Source organism: Sinocyclocheilus grahami, unplaced genomic scaffold (genome assembly GCF_001515645.1).
Source record: "Sinocyclocheilus grahami isolate Dianchi unplaced genomic scaffold, SAMN03320097.WGS_v1.1 scaffold25.1, whole genome shotgun sequence".
Lineage (NCBI taxonomy): Eukaryota > Metazoa > Chordata > Actinopteri > Cypriniformes > Cyprinidae > Sinocyclocheilus > Sinocyclocheilus grahami.
The window spans coordinates 4,662,123-4,685,915 of NW_015505204.1; the positions used below are offsets into that span (position 1 = coordinate 4,662,123).

The window sequence follows — 23,793 nt, forward strand, 5'->3', positions numbered from 1 at the left end:
TTAAATTTGTATTACTTATTTCTTTATATGTAAACGAGATTATATATTACTTACATAGCTTCATTATGACTACATTGGTTAAACATTTGGTGCTGTTTATCACCCTTCTACGAACTGAAAACAGTAACGTATCCCCCAAAATTTATATGTAAAACAATAACTAGCCACAAGCAACGTTGTAATCAACCTAATATTAAAAACATAATAAATGTTGTTTAATTTGTATGGCGAAACAAAGAACCCTAAATAAAATAATTTGTACATTAGTACTTGATTCTATTTTGTGCTAATGAATGATTTAAAATATATTCCATATTATCCCGTTTATTTAATAAAAGTGTTACATTTTTATTACTGATTTCTTTATATGTACACGAGATTATATATTACTTACATAGCTTCATTATGACTACATTGGTTAAACATTTGGTGCTGTTTATCACCCTTCTACGAACTGAAAACAGTAACGTCTCCCCCAAAATGTATATGTAAAACAATAACTAGCCACAAGCAACGTTGTAATCAACCTAATATAGTTTTCAATAAAAAAAATCTGGTGGAGAATTCTCTTATACCATCTAGTAGTGGACAATCACCACTCTTTCCACTCACAACCATTGCTTGAAGAAATAACCTGTGGGGCATTTATTGGGTAAACAGTGGGTACATTGAGGTAAAGTTTATCCAACAATTCAAGATGGCATAGTGGCACAGAGATCCAGCCACACTAAATATCTGCATTTTCCCCCCTGAACTGAATAAAACAATGCATAGTGCAAATTATAAATAGAGCAAGAATGTAAACCTTTTTTATGCATGTTAAAATAAATGTGGACAGAAAATTATGTTCCTATTCCATATTAATGGACAATGCAAACTGAACTAAAGAAAAACAAACTTTCTTAAAAAGTAATATGTAATAAAGGAGTTTTAGGAAAGATTGGATGAGATTGTTTTGGTATTTAAAAGTTAGCTATGAAATACAACAGATATGAATAATCTCAATTTCAATAGAAATAAAGAACGAACATAGAATCTTCCAAGAACACACAGAACATCTCCCTTTAATCTTTTATGCAGTCTAATCTACTCATTTGATTTAAACAAAAATAGTCTCATATGTCAGCCTTTTAAATACAAAGCATATATAGTCTCGTGCAGTCAAATGCACTTTCTGTTAAACACCTGCAATGGGAAAGACACTATCATCTTTCTTCTACATTTTCTGCACTTCCATTCAACCTCAGAAACAAATAAATCAATAAAACACAAACTGTTGTCATTATGAGTGCCTTATGCAGGTCTCTAATGTCAGCATGAATTAACTCTTTCCTTCAGATATAAAGAGCCAAAACAAATACACCATGGTTGACAAATCAGAAGTTAATATAATGGCAACACCACCCTTAAATGGGGGAGAAAAAGAAATAAGCATTGAGAACAGAAAGAACAACATTCAAATGAAGAGATGACTAATGTAACATTTTATCCCATTTTAGAAACTATTGTGCATGTCAAGCATATCAAAGATTCTAGGCCTTAGATTTGATCTTGTCTTTGTTAGTAAAGCAACCGTGCACAGGCAAATGCACTGATAAGCCACTGTATGCAAATCAAACATTTTATCATCATATTATTAACTTTAGTCAGTCTATCAGCATGAATAAAATTTGCCTTGCTTTTTCTGACTTAAAAACAGTTTGATTGCCAGAATGTATCCAACAAAACTCTTAAAGCCAAAAAAATAAAAATAAATCAACCATATTTATGTTTAAAGGAGCAGTTCTCAAAAACCCAATACACATTTTTATTTTATATTGTTATGTGAATGTATGTATGCATGACACTGGCACATGAAGTTAACTGGGGTGCAAACTGATAAATTATGACTGAATTCAACTAGTCAGCTTACATGTCTTTTTATTCCATACGTTTCCTTTAAACACACAGAACAAAATATAGTGGATTTGAATGATATGTCTGAATAGATAGATAAAGCCTCTTAATAAGTAAAGCAGCCGCTGCCTAATGTCCTTGCATCCACCCACACCGGAAGCATCTCTTTTACTGAGTCCCTCTGTTGGCTTCCAGTCCCCTCGAGCAAACGTGAAGGCGTCTGAGAAGATCAGCATTGAGTTCTGACTGCGTCTCAGTGACGTCTCATTTTGACTCGTCGAGCGGGTGCGTGGTCATGTGTGTAGCGTGAGCCCGGCTCTCTCTCGTCAGCTCTCCTCCATGAGTTCTCTGAACTGTCTCCATCGTGACGTCTCTGTCGGGAAGAGAGGGAACGCCTCTGCAGCTCTTTGTCCATCTCTAAAATACGAGGCCTATAAGAGAAAAAGAAAAAAGCTATTAGCAAACTGTTTGTGTGGATTGCGAGTGAGGTGTTCTGTTGTTGGATGTAATAATGAACATAGCAGTTGTCATTTACTCCCGACATCTGAGCCGCAGTGGAGTACTTTTGCTTTTGAAGGGAATGCGCCCCCTGATCTGCCTAAATGCATTTATGTTTGTGCGAATCATTGTAGGTGAACCAGTATAAGTGAACTAGCGAATCTTTGCAAATCGTCTTTCCTAATAATGTGCTAGTTAGCAAGTTCCACAATGAAAGTGGTTAAAGTTTACAGTCTCAGAGAAAGGTTCGTCACCGCACAGAAGAGAGAGGCGGGGTGAGCAGAGCTCATTAGCATTTTTAAAGGGACATGCACTGAAACGGCTCACTGTGAACAGAGCTGTTTTTGACAAGGTAAAAAGGGTGCTGTTTTACACTACCATTGAGAAATTTTATCTGATGTAATAGACTTTTCATGACCCTAACGAATCATAACAACTTGTGGAAAATGGGCATCTGATGTCCCCTTTAAAAGGACAAGTTCAAGCAGAAATGGAAATTCTGTCATCATTTACTCACCCTCACGTCGTTCCAATCATGTATGCTGTTACTTTTATTCCATGGAACACAAAAAGGATCTTAACGCAGCTCTATTTTTAATGACAGTTCATAGTGACCCCAGCGTAAAGGTTCTGCTGACTGATAAGACTAGAAATACAGTACACTCTTAATAAAAAAATTGGGGGTTGGTAGATGTCTAATGCTTTTAAAATAAGTCTCAAATGCTCGTCCGGGGATGCATTTATTTGATCAAAAATACAGTGAAATCAATAATATTCTGAAATATTATTACAATTTAAAATAAAAAATAAATATATTTTAAAATGTAATTTATTCCTATGATGCAAAGCTGAATTTTTAGCATCACTACTCTAGTCTTCAGTGTCACATGATCCTTCAGAAATCATTCTAATATGCTGATTTGCTCCTCAAGAAACATGTCTTTTTATTATCAGTTGAAAATATTTTTTGGGTAAACTGTGATCCATTTTTCCCCAAATGCTTTGATAAATAAAGAGTTCAAAGCAACATCATTTATTTAAAATAGGAATATTAACTGCCAATTTTGATCACTTTAATGTGTCCTTGCTGAATAAAATGAATAATAAGGATTAATAAGATAGTAGTACAGAGACTGAGAATTAGGGGTGGCACGGTTCAACTTACTCACGGTTCGGTTTGTATCACGGTTTTAGAGTCACGGTTTCGGTATGGTTCAGTATGTGCTATGTTTAGGGAAAAACTATACTGTCAAATAAAAATAAAGAAAATAAGAATAATCTAACTACAAGCAACAGCACAAATAAATACAATAGAGTAATGATACAAATAAAATAAACAGTGATTTTCAGTTTTTCTTTAGGTAGGTCTAAGATTAGTTTTTAGGTACAGAAATTGAATATAAAGTAATGAAATGTAAAACATCATTGCATATTTGACTGTATAAATTAAAGATTTTTATTAAAGTCACAAAAGCTATTCAATCAAGAGCAGTGAGTGATTTCTGTGTTGTTGCTGTTTGACTAATATTAAGAAAGTGCTGTCACATTAATGGCGCTTTTCCACTGCGTGGTACGACTCGGCTCGGCACAGCTCAGAACGGCACGGTTCGGCTCGGCTTGCGTTTCCACTGCAGTTCAATACCGCTTTAGAGTGGGCGGGATTATTCACATGCCGTTATAGTTGTGCCGCCTCTACTATCACGACTCCTAAAAACAACTTTTTCATTCCACGTCGCCCCATCAAGCTCTCACTGGATCCACTCCTCTGCTATCAACGAGAGGAACGTCTGTTCTTCCGCAACAGACAACAAAACTTTTTGGTTGTTAAAAAAAAAAGGTGCGCTCGTTCAAAACTGTGTGCTCGTTGCATTCGATCCGTCGCTGGCTGTGCTGATTTAAATCTAGCGGTTCTTTTGTGTTTGTGTCGCAAGTTCAGTGACGCAGGTAGTGACGATTCTCTCCGGCCAATCCGTGATCAGCAAAGTTTACACGTCACGTTTTGGTAACGGTACGGTTCACTTGGAACCCCAACCGAAGTGATACTAAAAAAAGTACCAGGTACTGTACCCAGTGGAAAACCCCCCAAAAGTGAACCGTACCGAGCCGTATCGTGCCATGCAGTGGAAAAGCGCCTTAAGACACTGTAAGTGTGTTTAGCCGGCTATGTCTGCTATAGGATACTTATCAAGACGGGCATTTTGACATAATTTGTGTGAATTTGTCTATTTAAACAATACTTCAGAGAGAGCTTAATATTTGCGTGCGTTCTGAGGCGCAGGTTTGCGCGCTTCGGATGAGTGCACGCACAAATATTCTCACTGCGCGTGCAAGCTCGCATCCTCTGGCTCTTAAATGTTTAAACTGGCAAGGTTTAATAAATGAGTTTAGTTTAAACGCAGATATCAACGTGTGCTGTTCAGGTTACACCTGTGCGCGTGCACACTATCAGCACCCGGGTGATGACGGAATAAACGACTGCTCATATTCCAGCATAAGGCATTCGCATTGAACAAGAGTGAATGGTTTGTCCACTTTTTTTTCTTCCATCGCTGTTGTTATAATGTATTGGGAAGCCAGAATGCGCATCCATCAACAGAAACATACATTAGCCGAACCGTTTGTTTTACGTGTTATTTATAGCAAACCATATTACAGATGCATTGTCAGATTTAAGTTGAACTGCGGTCCTAGTGCGTGCCGAACCGTGTGTGGAGAACTGCACGGTTCTATTTTTTTCCACGAACCGTTCCACCCCTACTGAGTATAATGGTCATGTGATCTCAAGATAGCGGCCAGCATTAGGGTGGTCTATGTAGAACAAAACAGCTTTTCCAGACTAATCTTTACTTCATAAACATTTGTCATATTTGCTGTAGTTGCAAAACTATTTTAGGTCAATAAATTAACTTTTGTTTCACCTTAAATATTAGAAACTAGGTTTTTCTAATTTATGAAGAAAATCTGAAGAAACTGTAGAAAATCCAGCCAGATTGCCGGAAGAAGTCCGTGTTCAACTCTCCTTAACAAGCCACGCTATTTTAGCTATTACTTATGTCTACAGCACAAACAGAGAGGGGAGTGTTACATACCAAAGTTTACTTAACAGTACGATAAAACAAAAGGTAGTGACAGATCTGTATTGACGTACATCAGAGTGAAATAAAAAAAGATAAAAATATGTAGGGTGTGGACTTGTTGATTTGATAGAGGCAGATCTGAATGTGGTATGAAAGGCTTTGCAAGTACCTGTGTGCAGCATCTGGGTCGGCCTTGCGGTGTGAGCGTTTGGCTTTGAGTATGTGTCGTCTCTCAGAAGAGTGGATGGATGGGCTCAGTGAACTGGAGTTCAAACGAGGGGCATCCGGCCTCGTTCTACAGTAAAGAAAGAGCGGATATCAGAGCAGTGTACACCCCCACACATGCCTCCAGACCTTTCAAGAACAACTCTGACTCGAAACCAGAGAACTCACTTTCTCAGAATGATGACAGCTCTCCTCTCCTTGATGTCCTGTGGGCGGATGCAGTGCGTGATGTCATCGGCTGCATAGCCACTAAAGCCAATCAAAGCAGTGAGCACGAGCAAGAACTATATTTGATAACATTTAGCACAATTACAAAGCACAAAATAATATGTTTTTAGATTATAGCTTACAATGAAAAGTTAATAAATCAAAAAATTGAAATAATACATTTTTAAAATGAAATGCTTTATGCTTATTAAAAAGGATTAAATATTTTACTAAATAAGTTAAAGGGCTACAGCTGAAACTATGGTAAAAACATGGTTTTTGGACTTTACCAAGATGGTAATGCCTTAAATTATTGTGGCAGTATCATGGTACAGTGGTTGCAATACTAAAGTATATTGAAATATACCATGTTACTGAAATTTATGTACAATATTGTTTGCATGATATTTCCAAGAACACCATGGCATGAACACGGGGTTATCACAGTTAAATAAATCCATAAAACACCATTTTTGTTTCTTAAAATTAAGCATTGAGTGAAATAATATATAACAATATTACATTTTAAAGTTATTTAAGCTAGTTTCCAAGGCATCATTTCTTATATTCAGTTATATTAGTTTAACTTGATGCACTAAAATTACTAGAACTGAAATAAAAAGAATGAAAAGAAAACTACAAAGATATTTAAAACATCCAATAAAAATTTCCACAACTTTAAAATGAAAACGGAAAATATTAAAATGGAAACTTATCAACAAAATTTATAAATAATAGTATCTCAGTGCTACTAAAATAATACTTGAACCACAGCACGTAAAATAATATGGTAAATAATAAATCATGGTACTTTTTTGTGCCATATTTATCTTTTGAAGTAACATATAAAAACCATAGTATATGAATATGATAATTACAGGGAGGGCACCATAGCATAAATCAAGGTATCATTGTTATACCATATCACACATACAACTCAACTTGCAAAACTGTACTTTGATGGGATTTTGGGCATGCACCGCAATAGTAGTATGGCACCAGGATACATTTCAAAATACCATAGTATTACTATTACCGTACAGCCACTTTTTGGTAAGGCTATATACATGGTGTTTAAACCAGGGCTGTCCAAACTGGGTCCTGGAGGGCCGGTGTCCTGCAGAGTTTAGCTCCAACCCCAATTAAACACACCTGAACCAGCTAATCAAGTTCTTACTAGGCATAGAAACTTCCAGTCAGAGCTAAACTCTGCAGGACACCGGCCCTCCTGGACCGAGTTTGGACAGCCCTGGTTTAAAAGAATCCCATAGAAACAGCATGTTCTGGAAATGAACTGAGACAAAGCAGTGTCCGCACTAGTACCGACCTGAGGACGGTGACGCTGCCGCGCCCGACGGGCAGGTAGAGCACCGGCTCGGACACACGGATGGGCTTGAACTGGAACTTGCAGCCGAAGCAGAGCGCGCTGTCGCTGAAGAACGACACCGACACTATCGGCCGCTCGAAGATGTGGATGGGGTCCACGTGCGACACGATGCAGCCCCCGGGCTGGTAGTCATTGATCACGGCGCTATTAACGAAGCCCTCCGGTATGACGCCGTGCGTCACGAGGCGATCGACGACCAGCTCGTGCACCCAGTCCGGTATCTCGTCCACCTCGCCTCTGGAGTACAGCCGCTCCTGCCCAGGCCTATATATTAAATATATTTATAAATAATATGAATATTCATATATGCATGTAATACATGTAAATATTTTCTATATATATATGCGTGTGTGTGTGTTATATATACATAATAAATATACACAGTACGCACACGTATATTAAGTAAAACACTTTTATTTTGGATGCAATTAATCGTGATTAATCGTTTGACAGCACTAATTATTATTATTATTAAACAGACATGATTGCATTTTTATCATTATTTTGAATAATAATTTTATAATAAGTTTGTAATTAGTATGTATTAATAAAAATGTTGTTAGATATCAACTTTTATAAAACCTAGAATTTTCTATTATAACAAAACTATTTTTAAACGTCACCTCAATAACTATAATAAGTGTATATTATCCATACGAAAGGTTTATTGTTGGTTTATTTTTTTTTTCATCCATTTTTATGCATTTAGAAATGTTTTTAGCTCTATTCTTGATGATTTATTTTTTTTCAAAAATACATTTTTAGTCATGGTTAATGTCATGTTCATTTTTGTTTTGAATTGGTTAACTACTCTAAAATGATTTTGGCATTAAAAAAGATTATGTAATAATAATTGATGTGCAAATTTTGCAAGCCAGTTAAAACCCCATAATTTACAAGAAATCATGACGTCCCATGCCTCAGATACGAAGGGGTTTCTTAATAATCTCATTTCTCAGAATGAAAAAAAAAACTAAATTGAAAAACAAGCAGCTTATACAGTTAACAGTTTGCTGTATTTGAATTATATTCATTTATTAGATCTTAGATCTCAGAGGTGATATTCATATTCCAGTTTCTCCAAACCACTGTGAAAGTTATAGACAATTACAGTAGACAAACTTATTAACTTAGGTTTCAATCAATACATTTATTAAGAAAATTGTAGAAAAATTAATACAAATATAATGACCTTGGTCTCGTATGTTAACTAATAGCTAAATATACAATGTTTTACTTTGAAAACCATCATTTCATTGTAAGTCTGTGTGAGAGAATGTGATTGAAAAAAGATTACATTCATGCTGTTCTCCTGAGTGACATCTCTCTTCATTCAAACTTATGTGCATGTGGTAAACGTTTCATATAAAACATTTCAATACTTTCACATCTACAGTACTCCATCTGTATAAATATTATGCATTTAATACAAAAATAATGCTTTTTATTCAGTGTGTGTCTTCTATACATAACATGTGAACAAATACACATGATTAGTGCAAACAGTGCATTAAGAGGTTTGGTTTAGTCATGATGAGACAATCAGTGAATTGAAAAAAACCCGATCATAGAAAATAAACATACAGAAAGCATAGTATTTGTTCGTATACAGACTGTGTGTATCTGGATATGGTTTTGTTACAGCATGGTGATTTCACTGGGTGGCAGCGTCAGCCTCTTCTCTCGGACAGAGAGCATATTCTCAATGTGCATGGCGATAACCCGACACAGCTCCAGACCCTGCAAACAACATATATGCTCATAAACCACTCATTCATACTTTTACACTGTTCTCATGGTGTTCAATGTGTGTTACCTGTTCCAGCTGTAACTGTGTGACTCTGTGGTTGGTTAAGTCCCCTATCAGGACGTCTACATAAGGGTAACTGGATCCAGCGCTGGGCCGCTGTGTGTGAGCCGACTGAATCAGCTTCAGCTGGAACTTCACCTGCACCTCCTGCCATCAGAAAATCAATTTGGAAAACTGAAAACATTACAGGGCTTCTGCAGGTTTGATGAAGGTCAATTTAAGACTGTTAAAGATCATTTTAAGACCTATTGAAGATAATTTAAGGAATTTCAAAGGGACACAATACGTCGATATGGTCTCTATATGTAAATGTCTGAGGAGTTATATTAGCAGTATTAGCAGCACTTCAAAGTTTGAAAGTACAACTTTTAGCTAACCAATCTCTATTACTTTTTAAACCCAGATTAACTAAAATATAGAATTAACTTTTACTGTACCTTCCAATCACACTGCATAAAAGTGAAGTTCTTCCTCAGTACTATTTCCCCCAAATTAAGTAAGTTTATGATTAAAAAAAAATTTGAAAGGACATATATCTGTCAGTGGGTTTAGAAAAAACCCGTTTACTCCAAAGGGAAAACAAGTTTTTATACCACATTGACGGATATAAATCCTTGTTTTAATCCTAAACTCAATTTTGTTAAATTTCTCAAAAAACAAGACATGAAAACTTTGTCTTTATTTTCCATCTCAAGTAAATGTATCTTGATTTAAGAATGTTGAGATACTTTTATTGGGAAACAAGACAAAAACTAGTTTTTTGCAATGTATGCAACATTTAATGCCACGACTTTAAGAATTTCATACTTTCTGCTCCAATTTAAGGCCTTATTTTGTGGAAGGGCAAGACCTTTTTTAGGACCTATAGAAACCCTGCATTACCGTTAGAAGTCTGTGTGGTTGCGATACGCACATGAGTGTCTTTGTGCAGGAAGTGCAGTCCGTTCTGATTGACAGCGAGGATGCACGGTGCAGAGATGGTGCTGTTGCTGCTGCTTTGGATGTAAAAGAAGGACGATCCAAACATGGGAAATGCACACACCAAACCTGAAGTACACACACAAAAACAAATTCAACAAACCTTGCTTTTCATCATGGTAATACCTGATTATAAAAAGGTAAAAAGTGAATGAGGGTGTTTGAGAATAAAATACCCAGGAACTGGGATCTGGTCTGGTGAGGGTTCAGGCTTTGGACGGCATGTACATGTTGTGCAACCAGTTGCATCCACTGCTGAGGCCCCTGTCTGCCAAAGATCTCAACTGGGATGTATTCTGTCAACTCATGACTACAGAAAAAGAACATTTTTTGAGTCAATATGGGACCCTGGACCACAAAACCAGTCATAAGTAGCACAGGTATATTTGTCACAATAGCCAACAATACATTGTATGGGTCAAAATGATTTTTCTTTTATGCCAAAAATCATTAGGATAATAAGTAAAGATCATGTTCCATGAAGATATTTTGTACATTTCCGACTGTGGATATATAAAAACGTAATTTTTAATTAGTAATATGCATTGCTAGGAACTTCATTTGGACAACTTTAAAGGCAATTTTCTCAATATTTAGATTTATTTGCACCCTCAGATTTTCAAAAAGTTGTATCTCGGCCAAATATTATCCTATTATCCTAACAAACCATACATCAATGGAAAGCTTATTTATTCAGCTCTCAGATTATGTATACATCTCAATTTGACTGGTTTTGTGCTCCAGGGTCACATACAGTATGCTGACATTGAATAGATGTGAAAAGTTTTTTTAACAAGAAACATCCCAAAAGAAAACAGTGCCCAGAGTTGTCTTTTTCATAGGGCAGGATTTCAACTTTGTATCTGATGTTACTTTTAAAAATTCTTCAGGAAAATAAACGGTTACACTTTACTTGAAGGGGTGTGCATAAGACTGACATGACACCTTCATAATCATGACATGACACCTACATAATCATGACATGATACATGTCATGAATATGAAGGTTTTTTATGCATGTTTATGACAACTTTCATTAAGTGTCATTCGCTCAGTTATGTAATTTTTAATACGAAGATGACATGTTTGAGATGTCTTTGTTATGGGCTATGGTTAGGGGTAGGGTTAGGTCAAATAATGTCATATTTGCATTAAAAATGACATAACTGAGCGAATTACACTTAATGACAGTTGTCATAAACATGCATAAAACCTCCTTCATATTCATGACATGTGTCATGTCATGATTATGAAGGTGTCATGTCAGTCTTATGCACACCCCTTCAAGTAAAGTGTTACCAAATAAACTACTGTTTAAAGTTTGGGGGCAGTAAGATTTTTGTTTGAAAGAAGTTAATACTTATTTTCAGCTAAGATGTATTAAATCGATTAAAAGCGACAGTAAAGGCATTTATAGTTACAACAGCTTTGTTTAAAATACAAGTTGTTCTTTCTAATCATCAAAGAATCCTGAAAAAAAAAATAACAGTTTCCACAAAAACATTAGGCAGCTCAACTGTTTTTAAAATTGATAATAATAATAAGAGTTTCTTGAGCAACAAATCAGCATATTAGAATGATTTCTGAAGGATCATGTGACACTGAAGACTGGAGTAATGATGCTGAAAATTCAGCTTTGTATCACAGAAATAAATAACATTTTACAATATATTCAATTAGAAAACAGTTTTTTAAATTGCAATAATATTTCACAATATTACTGTTTTTACTGTAAACTAGATAAATTGCTGACAATAAAATGTCAATAACATATCTCAGATAACTTAGTCTTAGAAGAATTTGAGAAATGTTTGAGTTGATACTGAAATTTCTTCAGTTATTGGTGCTGATTATCCTGTGGGGTAATAAACACCACAGTTTTTTCAGATTCTCATTCTGATTTCCAGATATTACTCATTGGGTGTAAATTAGGTCAAATTATATTTATATGTAAAAGTACATAGAGAATGAAGGATGTCTAAAATTGGAACATACATAGTAGGCGTGTAGAGACTGTCTTTGGCTCTGTGTTGAAGAGCAGCAAGTTTGGCAAACTGGTTAAACTGCTGTTCACTGATCTTTCCCTGAGGTACGACATTCAACAGACCCTTCAGGTAGTCTGGCAGAACCTGTGCAAATACAAACACACAATTGTGAAGGAACAATACAGGTTTAGATACATTCTAATTAAGCTATAATTGTGTTATGTATTGTGTGTGTATTATTGTCACACAAAATGTGCTCCAGTAAATTATTATATTTACACTACCATTCAGACGTTAGTGTCAGTAAGATTTTAAAAATGTTTTTCAAACATTGAACTCACCAAGGCTGCATTTATTAGATTAAAAATACAGTAAAACAGTAATATTGTGAAATATTAATACAATTTAAAAGAACTGTTCTCTATTTGAATACATTTTAAAATGTAATTTATTCCTTTGATGCAAAGCTGAATTTTCAGCATCATTACTCCGGTTTTCAGTGTCACATGATCCGCTAGAAATCATTCTAATATGCTGATTTGCTGCTCAAGAAAGTTTTCTTGTTATTATCAATGTTGAAAACAGTTGTGCTGCTTAATACTTTTGTGGAAATCCTGAAATAAAATTTGAAATAAAAATCCTTTGTAGCATTATAAATGTCTTCACTGTCAATTTAATGCATCCTTGGTGAATAAGACTAAGAGTACGAATTTCTTACCTAAAAATATTACTGACATCAAATGGTAATGCATACTGTATGTAATGTATTTTCTTAACATTGTGTCCTGAACAGATGCAATTCCAGGAAGTGTTTATTCTGTCCTCACTGAAACCTGAATATTATCAGTATGAACATGGAGGAGATATGATTTCTGGTTTGATGTTTTAGTGCATTGTATCTGGTTAGGACACATGTGATAGGACAGACATGTCTTGCCTGGTTATAGTGCATGGTGACACAGAGCTCGTTGTCGAACTTGAGCGGATGGGCCCAGATGACTCGTCTGAACCAGAAGCTGTAGTTGGGATCAATCTGCTCCGCCTCTGTTGCGATGTCTAATATGTACTCTCTCTTATTGAGGGGCCGCACATTCTGACCTGGATGACATCACCAAAAATATGAGTGAATAAATCTGGTGGGGTATGTTCGGAATGTTGTTCTTGAAGCTTTTTATTTTATCTTTATTTATTCATATTGTGAAAAGTACAAAATGTATGACCTACTTATCCTACGTTTTGCTAAAACAAATATAGCACATAATGCAGTGCTCTTGACTTGATCGTTCATTTCTAGTGTGACTAATAAACCAGATGTAAAAGCAGCTTAACTTTTTAGTGTGTCCTTTTTGACTCATTATTTGGTCTGATAAAAGTTAACAATCGCTGAATTAAACATGCAATATGAGGTCATGAAACAATAAAGAATACTACTTTTTGAAACTTTTTTTGTATGCTGTGCTTACCCTTTTTTTGCATTATTTAGTGTACAGTTTGCTAGTATTCCTTTCCGAACATAGCCTTAAGGCCCATTCACAGAGCTATGACAATGATGAATAATAAAAACACTGACAGCCAGTCAGAATCTATGCTGCTTTAAAGAGTGTGAGCATTAAAGTGGCAGACGACAAAACTGCAGTGCATGCTTATAATGAACAGAACATTATCATGCATTGGCGTTGATGCTAATACAGTATACACTACCAGACAAAAGCGTTTGTAACATTATAAAAAGCTTTTGTAACATTATACACTATCCCACTCAAAAGCTTAGAGTCAGTATAATTTTTTTGGGGGGGGGGGGGGTTATAGAAATGAATACTTTTATTTAGCAAGGATGCTTTAAGTTGATCAAAAGTGATGATAAATACATTTATAATGTTACAAAAGTCTTCTATTTAAGATAAATGCTGTTCTTCTATTCATCAAATACACCTGAGAAAATTCTACTACTTTCAACATAATAATGTAATTTTTTGAGGAGCAAATCAGAATATTAGAATGATTTCTGAAGGATCATGTGACTGGAGTAATGATGCTAAAAAAATCAGCTTTGAATCATAGGAATAAATTACATTTTAAAATATATTCAAATAGAAAACAGTTATTTTAAATAGTACAAATATTAGAAAATTTTACTGTTTTTGCTGTACTTTGGATCAAATAAATGCAGGCTTGGTGAGCAGAAGAGACTTCTTTCAAAACCATTAAAAATCGTACTGTTCAAAAACTTTTGACTGGCAGTGTAGTTATTGTTATTGTTATCTTTAGAGTTAATATAAAGTACCTCTGTTGATCACTATGAAGATTGTGTACTCATCCATTGCCTCCAGCCTTTGTAACGCCATCTCATAACACAACTCCTCTATGACATCCAGTGCAACCTGTACACAAAGCAACTTCAACTTCTATCTCAACTTACCAATATAATCTCATGCAATACAAGACAGAAACGGCCACACAAGAAAAGAGACATACCGAGCAGGTTTTGATCTTCAAATGTCTCTCAATTCCTCCAGGAAATAGAAACAGCTGTCGCTTTGAGCTTCGACCAGCCTGAAAACACATACATGAAACATAATTAGACTGTCATTTATATCCCATACACTACTTTTGAAAAGTCTGAGGTTGGTATGATTTTTTAAAAATGTTTTTGAAAGAAATTTCCAAGGCAGATAGAGTGAAAAGAGTAATAATATGAAATATTATTACAATTTATAAGAACTTTTCTATATTAATAAATGTTCAGATGTGTTCTTGTGATGCAAAGCGGAATTTTCAGCATCATTACTCCAGACTATAGTCACATAATCCTTTAGAAATCATTCTAATATGCTGATATACAGCTCAAGAAATATTTCTTATTATTATCAATGTTGAAAATAGTTTTGCTCCTTAATGTTTTTGTGGAAACCATGATACATTTTTTTAGGGTTCTTCGATCAATAGAAAGTTGAGATAATTTCTTCAAACTGCATGAAATCACATGGACCCCAAATTTTTGAAAAGTAAGTTGTTTGTGTGAATATGTGTAACAGGGGTGTGGAGGTATGTATGGTCTTGTGTTCATGTATATTTATTGACCATTATGGCTTTGAGCTCCATACTACTGGGGTAAACACTCCTGCCACCGAACTGAAAGGTCTTTCTCAGGTTCTGCTCACAAGCTTTAGCAATTCCTGTAGATCACACATTAAATAATATTAGATCATTGTGCCTCATAAAAATACTGCTTTAATTAGGAGACTAAAGCCCCATTCACACCAAGAACGATAACTATAAAGATAACAATATTAGCGTCCACACCAGCGAACGATATCGTCTGTTTATTCTAAGCGCACACTCGTTATGTTAAATGTGTACATGTGGTGTATAATTACCATGAAAAAGCACTTCTGGGCTTCTGCAGACGTCTCGTAGGAACTTGAGTAAGAACGGTTTGAGGACTTCAGAGCAGCGGTAAAATGCTGTCAGAATGTAGAGTAACCGCCAGCCCTTCTGACAGCTGTCACTGCAACACAACACAATCAAACACTCACAGCTTAACACAGAGTCCTATCAAACAAGCAAAAAAAAGAAGAAGTGTGTATCTCACGGTTTAGAGCTGGTATTGGCTGTAATCTGTTTGAGGACTTGACAGTACGCCTCATCCTTCATCAGTCCATATTCCCCCGTTAACTACAAAAACAATGATGTATTTTAGTAAAATTATAGCCAAAGGTAAAATGAATAAATAAACACAACTGGGGGTCTATGTGCATTATGACAACAGTACAAGCTGGTCACATGGATGAGAGGTTGTGCTTTACCTTCAGGAAGGTGCAAATCACAAACTGCTCCGATTGGCCCCTGAGAGGATGATCTCCCATGAACTTCATTATGGCTACACCCAAAACAAAAACAAAGAAATGTTGAGATATGATGCATAACAAAAAAAATAATAAACAATAATAAAGCAGATGGAGTGGCTGTGATATATCTCTTATCTCACCTAGGAAAATTTCAGAAGCAACCCGGTTCATGTTGGGGTCAGTGAAGTCTATGAGTGACTCTAGGATAGGGTTCTGGAGAAAACAAGAGACCAAAAGTTTTATATGGGTGTTTATGTGTATTTTCTATGCATATGTATATGTATACATATGCTCACTAATTAAAAATACAGTAAAAACAGAAATGTTTTGAAATACTACCACAATTTAAAATAACTTAGAATAGTTTTTGCTGTTTAATATTTTTGTGAAAAACCTGATAAATTTTTTCAAGCTTTATTAATGAACAGAAAATTCAAAAGAACAGCATTTATTCGAAATAGAAATCTTTTGTAACACTGTAAATGTCTTTATTGTCACTTTTCTGCTAAATATAATTACTAATTTCTTGAGAACCCCCCCCCCCAAATCTTTGAAAAGACGTGTAAGTGCATATGTATATGCATGTATTAATATGTTTATGTATGCATAGTGGGCACAGTACCTTGCTGAATTTCACCATCTCTGCAGGGTCTTTATTTCCTTTACCTTTTTTGGACTTATCTCTGAACGAATCACTAGTCACATAAAAAATTGCAACATTTAGATTTAGTCCTGTGTTTGACTGTCAGATTTTGAAAAAAAAGGATGAATAAATGAATGAATGAAAAAGGATTTTTTTTGTATAATAATAGTAGTTAACATAAATTTTACCTCTTGCTTCCATCTGACGTTCTGAAATGTTTCCTGGCAAACTCCACCATGTTGTACTGGCTGTCCAAAAGAATATTCCCCTCAGCTTCAGAGTCCCCGAAATCCCCGAATCCATCAGACTAACAATCATAAAACAGACACATTAACAAGTATCTAATATTAGTAATATACAGTATATGTCTTGAAACAGAAAATTCACAATCTTTAATTAATAAAGGTTTAATTTCAGCACTTTTATTGTCACCACATTTGCAATCATTATATAACGTGACATAATGTATTGACATTATATCAGCCATCAAACACCTTGTCACAGAGATATAGTGAATATATGGAATACCTCTAGTGATGGGTCCAGCTCATGTGCAGCCGCAGTGGAGGCCACAGCGAGAGCGATAGCTCCTGATGCTGCCACTCGGCCCTGTCTGTCTCTCGGCTCGTCTCTTCTCTCTGCTGGGAGACTCAGGAAATCAGGAGCAGCTACAGGAACCACACAATCCATAGGGAATGCTCCACTCCGACCCTGCACTGCCCCGTACCTCCAGCCTGGAAAAACATTCACAACTGATGATTTGTCCTGCTTACACTGTCATTTTTTTTTTTAAAGATTATTGGAAGGAAATACTATCTAATCAGTCTTTCTAATTAAAAATGTCAGACTTATTACACAATTAAATGTTTCTTAGTAATATTTTGTGAAATTGACTTGCAATTTCTGATTGAAAATTGAAAAACAGCTTATTATTTCTGTATTTCGCTTTTTATTAACATAAAAAAATAAATGCATGGATTTAATAAATATCTCATTTCATTAAATTACGAAATATCTCTTCTTTCAAGTGTACTTCCACAATTTAAAGCATCCTATAAACAAAACAATAAAAAAAATGTTGTATGTTAAATGCCAAACCAAAATCTGGTGTGCCTCTCTTCAGCTCCTCGAGGTAAATGACCTTTTTCTTCACCACGCAGCCGTAACTCTGACCTGAAAAACAAACACACATGCACACCATGAAAATGTCGCAGTTCTTCCTCTAAAATGCATACACAGCGGTTTATGTATGGCTGTGATCATGCACTGTACGGCCCCCCTCACAGATTTCCTGGAGTATCAAGGATAAGCCTTCCCAAGGTTAACTGCAGCTCATCTGATGGAATGCAAATATTATGAGCTCCATTCTAGAGATTTTCCTGCAGAGTAATTTCGTTTACTGACTTACAATTAAACAAAATCACTGTATACAGAAGGCTCACCAAGGCTGAATTGATTTGATAAAAAATTGCAATTTTAAATAACTATTTTCTATTTTCACATTTTTTAAATATAACTTATTCCTGTAATGGCAAAGCTGAATTTTCAGCATTATTACTACAGTCTTCAGTCACATGATCCATCAGAAATCATACTAATATGCTGATTTGCTGTTTTTTATGAATTATTATTAATGTTGAAACCTGTTGAGCTGCTTAATATGTTTGTGGAAACCGTGATACATTTTTTTCAGGATTCGAAGAATAGAAAGTATTTGTAACACTGTAAATGTCTTTACTGTTACTTTTAATCAATTTAATGCATCCTTGCTAATTAAAATATGAATTACTGTAAAAAACATACTGACCCCAAACTTTTTAATTTTAGTGCACTTAAACTCTGGGACTAGTTGGACTCAACAATGTCTTGTATTTAGGTGTCAATATTTCCCCCACTACAAACTTTCATGCATGACATCACTGACTGTGGGAAAGATCTATAGATTTTAATGTGTGCATGCGAGTGCACCACTTCTCACCCTCCTCTAACCCATCCATGGCCTGCAGACGAATGATATCTCCTTTATGGAAGCTGAGAAGAGCTCTGTCCTCTGTGATGAAGTTTCTCTCTGCTACAACATACTCAGAATCCTGCGGAAGAAGTCAAATGTATGGCATTGCATGTTTAAAATCAGAGCCTTTGACAGTGTGAAGGCTCCTTAAGAAATGATGGCAAGAGAATTCAAAGCCCTTTCCGAACCTTCTTAAGATGAGAGATGAAGAGATCAATCATATGTTTGATCTGAGGTGCTTTGGCCGAGAACAGAATCAATTTCTCATTCATCAGATTAAACTCCAGCATGTTTTGAGAGGGGATGGTCACAAACAGGATGTCTGCGTAGCTGTGGGAGAGCATGAGAGTTTAGATGCTTTAGAAGGTGTACTGCTGCTGACAGATGGTTAACTGGACTGGGATGACACACCTGTACGGACGGAGCACTCGAAAGTAGTCTGGTGCTGCAGTGCTGCTTTTTACTGTCTTGAGAAGTTTGATACCAGAGTGAGACACTGCCAACACCTGCACTCCAGTACCCACACTGCCCTGCAAACACACACACTGGTGACATATCAGCCTATTGCATTCACACGAACAGTCTGCCGGGAAACAGAACTCACAGAGGCAGGAAAAAGGCGAGAAAAATAAATCTCCCATGACTCCCTGGCAGCTGTAATCACAGCTTTCTTCACACTTTCATCTTGAACATCTGTGTTCGGCTCGATGCCATATTGTGCTATGAAAGAAACACATGTACCGTAATAACAGATCAGTGTAGTCATCGTAAACAGTAAACTGAACAAGTTCTCTTGGAAAATAATTTCACACTGAGCAGAAATTTAATTCACCAAACAAGGATTTCATCTTCTGCCTCTCCTCTTTAGTAATGCGCACACAGGCTTCTGTAAATGTGTCATTAACAATCTGAAAAACACAATTTAAATACAAGAATTAAATGATACATTTACGGAATGAAGAATGAAGGCAAGATACTTTCATACTTAATAAAATTAATACTTATTTAGCAAGGATCCATAAAAATTAATCAAAAGTGACTTGTAATATTTCTATTTACAAAAAATGCTGTTCTTTTGAACATTCTATTAATCAAAGAATCCTGAAAAAAAGAACACCACAACCAGTTTCAATATTGATAATAAGAAATGTTTCTTGAGCAGCAAATAATCTTTTAAGAATGATTTCTGAAGGATCATGTGATACTGAAGACTGGAGCAATGATGCTGAAAATTCAGCTTTGCCTCACAGGAATAAATTACATTTTAAAACATGTTTAAATATAAAAACGTTAATAATATTAATATTATAAGTTGTAATAATATTTCACAACATTACTGTTTTTATTATAATATAATTGCACCCTGAGCATAAGAGACTTCTTTCAAAAACAGTAAAAAAAAAATTGAGACCACAAAATACAGTATTATATATTATGAAATATTTTTTTATATACAGTATAACAAAAATATTTCAAATTCTATTTTAGTTTTATTCAGTACTGGAGTTTATTTAGCACTCACCTGTTTGAATATGAGGTCCAGCACTAGAGGATGATTCCAAGTGTCTTTAGGATAGAAGACCTACAGCAATTTGTACAGCAGCGTTAGTTCTTAACCTGTGCTGTGTTCATGATGATCCACAAAATGACGAAGTACACACTCATAAACAAATGATACATTGGACACACCTCCTTCCTGAGGTATATCTTCCAGGGAACGTTTGTGTAGGGGTAATGCTCCTCTGTGCTGCTCCTGTGCAGCTGTGTTTGGATGCTCTCAGATTCCACTGGAAGATCTCTGGACACTGGTGTGTGAGAGAGATGGAGAAAGAAAGATGGTTGAGGACAAATGCATTATATATGTAGGCTACTGTCCAATAGTTTGGAGTCTGCATCTCTTATGCTCACCAAGGCTGCATTCATTTGATCAAAAATGAAGTAAAAACTGTAAAATTGTGACCTAATTTACAATTTAAAATAACTGTTCTCTATTTTGAATATAGTTTAAAATGTAGTTTATTCCTGTGATGGGAAAGTTCAGTTCAGTCTTCAGTGTCACATGATCCTTCAGAAATCATTTGAATATGATGATTTTATTATCAATGCTGAAAATCAGTTGCACTGCTTAATACTTACGTGGAAACTGTGACATTTTTTATTTTTTAGGATTCTTTAATTAACAGAAAGTTCAAAAGAAACACATTTCTTTGAAATATCCTTGCTGAATAAAAGTATTTATTTCTTATTGACCCCAAACTTCTGAACAGTAGTTTATCTCTTACAAAAAGTAATGTTACGGAGTTACAGTGATGGTATCAAATGGTTATACTATGATACTCTGATATATATACCATGGCACTGTATCATAGTTACAATAGTATTTACAATAGTAAGGTACTTCACCATGGTAGTCTTTAAAAAATACATCATATAATACCATGGTGTTTTTGTAAGTTATGTGTGTCTGTGTGTTGTTTACCCGGTGGAGGTAAAGTCAGTGGTGGCTCTGGTGCTTTCTTCTTGCTGCTTTTAGTTGGTTTGAGACCTCGATCTCTTGACACAGCAGCTGAAGTGGGAGCCTTTCTCTACACACACAGCAAGAAAAAAGATTTAATAAAAGTTTGCGAAGACAAACATTTTGTGCACAATACGACCAGGAATGTGTATAAAGGCCTATTTTAATTTAATGTTGACATTAAGTCCTTGTAATTAATACATTTAAATAAATGTATAGTTTGTTTTAAACAAGACAAAAACATGCTGAGATTTAAATATGGCTCTATGGAGAGTTTGGACCAAGCGCCCCCTTGTGGAGTATAACTTTATGTCCGATGACAAATTATTAATTATTGGTAGCTAGCAATGCTTAATTGCTCAAGAATGGTTTAATTGGTTAGTACAGAAGTGATAGAGGTACACATACCTGTGGAGGAGGTGGATTGTCCCTCTGTGTTTTTAGGATCTGCATTGCCTCATCATGTGGGTTATTCTTCTTCACAAAAGCTTTACCTTCTCGCCTGCCATCAAACACATGCCACTGGAGTTAATAATAAGAATGGAAATAAAATGAAACATTGGCACAGATAGTATACACAGGTAACACACCTCTGTGTCTGCGGCACATGTTCTGGGGGCGGTGTTTGATATTGCTTAATGATATCTTTAATGTTGTGGCTGGGAACGATGTGCTCAGAGTTGGAGACCGAATATTTCACCACCTCTGTGCCAGGAGCCGGAGCCTTATGCATGGGACCCGTGATGGCAACAGGAGCTGAGAGAGAAAGAAAAAAGGGTTGGAATATGCAGAAGTTACATAAAATGCATATGTTTCAATTGTTGGACATGTTAGTCTTGAACACACAGATATATGATTGAATGCAATGACACACCATGTTTTTTGGCAGGCCTGCTGTCAAGTTGAATTGGTGCAGCGGGGGCTTGTTTCTTCCCTAATGTCCCATTAGATGAAACAGCCTGAAATTAATTTAGCCAAAGGTAATAAATCATCATCAAAGCAAAACACAAAGCTGTTTTTATATTAAAACATACTCAGCAGTTAAACAGATGCACAGACTGAATAAATATAAGTGCATAAAAAGCCATTAGAAGCACTTTAGTTGCAGACTAATATGAACATGATAGTATATTTATAAGAATTAATAAAAGCAAACAAATTCATCAGCCTTCTAATATACAACACGACATACAACATTTAATTGCACAAACTGATTTTACACTATTGTACGTTTATAAACTACTGTTTTAAGATTTTTTTTGGAAAAAGTTCTCTTATGTTCATCAGTGCTGTTTATTGTGAATATTGTGAAATATTTTTGCAATTTAAAATAGCTGCTTTCAATTTTAATATATTTTTAAAATGTAATTGATCCCTTTGATGGTAAAGCTGAATTTTCAGCATCATTAATCCAGTCTTCAGTGTCACATGATCTTTTAGAAATCATTCTAATTTCTTTTTATTATTATTAATGTTGAAAACAGTTTCGCTGCTTAATATGTTTGTGGAAAACTTGATTTATTTACCCCCGCCCCCCCTCCCCCAAATTCTTTCAACTGAAAGTTCAAAAGAACAGCGTTTATTTGACATATACATTTTTATGTCACTTTTTATCAATTTAATGCTTATACAGTATATTACTGACCTTGGAATGTTATTTACATTCATTAACATTTCATTACAATCAATAATCAATTAATACATGTCATGTGATAAATCAATAAGGAACACCATAAGCAATTTGTCAAAAGAGTCAACAACATTGCTAGTACACAAGGTCAAGCATAAACTAGATTTACAGTATAAACTATTAGATTATATCAATACTTGGGCACCTTTGTGGTGGTGGTACTCCGTGGCTGTGGTTTTGGGGGGCTGCTCTTCTTCTCCAGGGGCTTCTGTTGCTCGTCTATGGTGCTGGGGGTGGTGTTGATTGAGGTGGAGAGGATGGTGGGGTGGATGGTCGCCGGGGGGCTTGTGTACATGGAAAGGGGAGGTGGGGCGTAAGGGCTGGGGGGGAGGTTAGCGTAGGGGCTGGGAGGGATGGCGGGGTACGGACTAGGCGGCAGAGTGCTGTAGGGAGTGGGTGGAGGGCTGGTTGGGGGGCTGGTGAGGGGAGACATTGGTGGACTGGACACTGGACTGGTCACCATAGCCATCGCCTGCATGGTCATCTGCTGAGCCTGAGGATGTCAAGAGAGTTGACAGACACAGGGTGACGTAAAATGCTTTTGTTGTAGTCTTAGTGTTTTGGTGAAATTGTTTTTTATTTTGCAAATATTTTGTTATGTTTTATTATGTCAGCCATTGTATTTAATTGCAGTCGGACTATCAAGGCATATAATTTTACACGAAAACATTTATTTGACATGAAAATGTCACCAAATCTGTAAGCAAACATTCAAAAAGTGAAATTAATAAAAAATAAAAAATAAACTAAATAAACTAAATCAAATATAAAATAAAAAAACTAAACCAATGCTATTTTAGTATCATAGTTTTTGTTGATATTTTTATATTTTCTGTTTTCACTTCAACTTTATTTGAATTTTTAGTAACTATGTGGTGCGTTTTTGTTATTTTCTTAAACATGTCTATATTGTTTTATTTTTTTTAGTAGTCTTAATTTAGTTTTGGTTTAGTACTTCAAGTCTTGGCAACTAGTTGAAATTAAAATAATGATACAGTTTTTTTTTTTGGGGGGGGGGGGGGG

The 23,793-nt window shown here is 35.5% G+C and overlaps 2 protein-coding genes across 2 annotated transcripts in view; both read right to left on the bottom strand.

Annotated features, from left to right (window-relative positions):
• Positions 1–1,037: 1,037 nt before the first annotated feature.
• On the bottom strand, positions 1,038–8,207 carry LOC107565232 (RNA demethylase ALKBH5-like). Its single transcript, XM_016250451.1, has 5 exons — positions 8,188–8,207; positions 7,231–7,554; positions 5,865–5,945; positions 5,641–5,766; positions 1,038–2,327 (listed from the first exon to the last, which is right to left on the bottom strand). The coding sequence occupies exons 1-5, from the start codon at positions 8,205–8,207 to the stop codon at positions 2,150–2,152; spliced, it is 729 nt and encodes a 242-aa protein (XP_016105937.1). The 3' UTR covers positions 1,038–2,149.
• A 548-nt stretch (positions 8,208–8,755) lies between these two features.
• LOC107565240 (unconventional myosin-XV-like) overlaps positions 8,756–23,793 on the bottom strand; it is a 31,607-nt gene continuing 16,569 nt past the window's right edge. Inside the window, exons 31-59 of the mRNA XM_016250462.1 lie at positions 22,916–23,263; positions 21,955–22,039; positions 21,671–21,836; positions 21,489–21,582; positions 21,045–21,150; positions 20,255–20,370; positions 20,088–20,147; positions 19,398–19,473; positions 19,170–19,285; positions 18,977–19,095; positions 18,754–18,895; positions 18,533–18,644; positions 17,653–17,727; positions 17,083–17,288; positions 16,743–16,861; positions 16,534–16,606; positions 16,052–16,124; positions 15,870–15,943; positions 15,656–15,738; positions 15,441–15,571; positions 15,145–15,239; positions 14,539–14,616; positions 14,348–14,444; positions 13,001–13,161; positions 12,074–12,207; positions 10,255–10,388; positions 10,014–10,147; positions 9,107–9,247; positions 8,756–9,030 (exon numbers count right to left, since the gene is read on the bottom strand). Coding sequence (XP_016105948.1) covers positions 8,929–9,030; positions 9,107–9,247; positions 10,014–10,147; positions 10,255–10,388; positions 12,074–12,207; positions 13,001–13,161; positions 14,348–14,444; positions 14,539–14,616; positions 15,145–15,239; positions 15,441–15,571; positions 15,656–15,738; positions 15,870–15,943; positions 16,052–16,124; positions 16,534–16,606; positions 16,743–16,861; positions 17,083–17,288; positions 17,653–17,727; positions 18,533–18,644; positions 18,754–18,895; positions 18,977–19,095; positions 19,170–19,285; positions 19,398–19,473; positions 20,088–20,147; positions 20,255–20,370; positions 21,045–21,150; positions 21,489–21,582; positions 21,671–21,836; positions 21,955–22,039; positions 22,916–23,263 — 3,450 coding nt within the window. The 3' untranslated portion in view covers positions 8,756–8,928. The remainder of the gene's footprint in view (positions 9,031–9,106; positions 9,248–10,013; positions 10,148–10,254; positions 10,389–12,073; positions 12,208–13,000; positions 13,162–14,347; positions 14,445–14,538; positions 14,617–15,144; positions 15,240–15,440; positions 15,572–15,655; positions 15,739–15,869; positions 15,944–16,051; positions 16,125–16,533; positions 16,607–16,742; positions 16,862–17,082; positions 17,289–17,652; positions 17,728–18,532; positions 18,645–18,753; positions 18,896–18,976; positions 19,096–19,169; positions 19,286–19,397; positions 19,474–20,087; positions 20,148–20,254; positions 20,371–21,044; positions 21,151–21,488; positions 21,583–21,670; positions 21,837–21,954; positions 22,040–22,915; positions 23,264–23,793) is intronic.

Bases quoted from the DNA above. Each gene is read 5' to 3' on its own strand.
- LOC107565232 (XM_016250451.1), bottom strand. From the start codon at position 8,207: ATGGGACGTCATGATTTCTT. The intron at 7,555-8,187 runs GTAAATTATGGG...TTTAATATATAG, and splicing joins ATGGGACGTCATGATTTCTT to GCCTGGGCAGGAGCGGCTGT. The intron at 5,767-5,864 runs GTGAGTTCTCTG...TCTTTACTGTAG, and splicing joins GCTGTCATCATTCTGAGAAA to AACGAGGCCGGATGCCCCTC.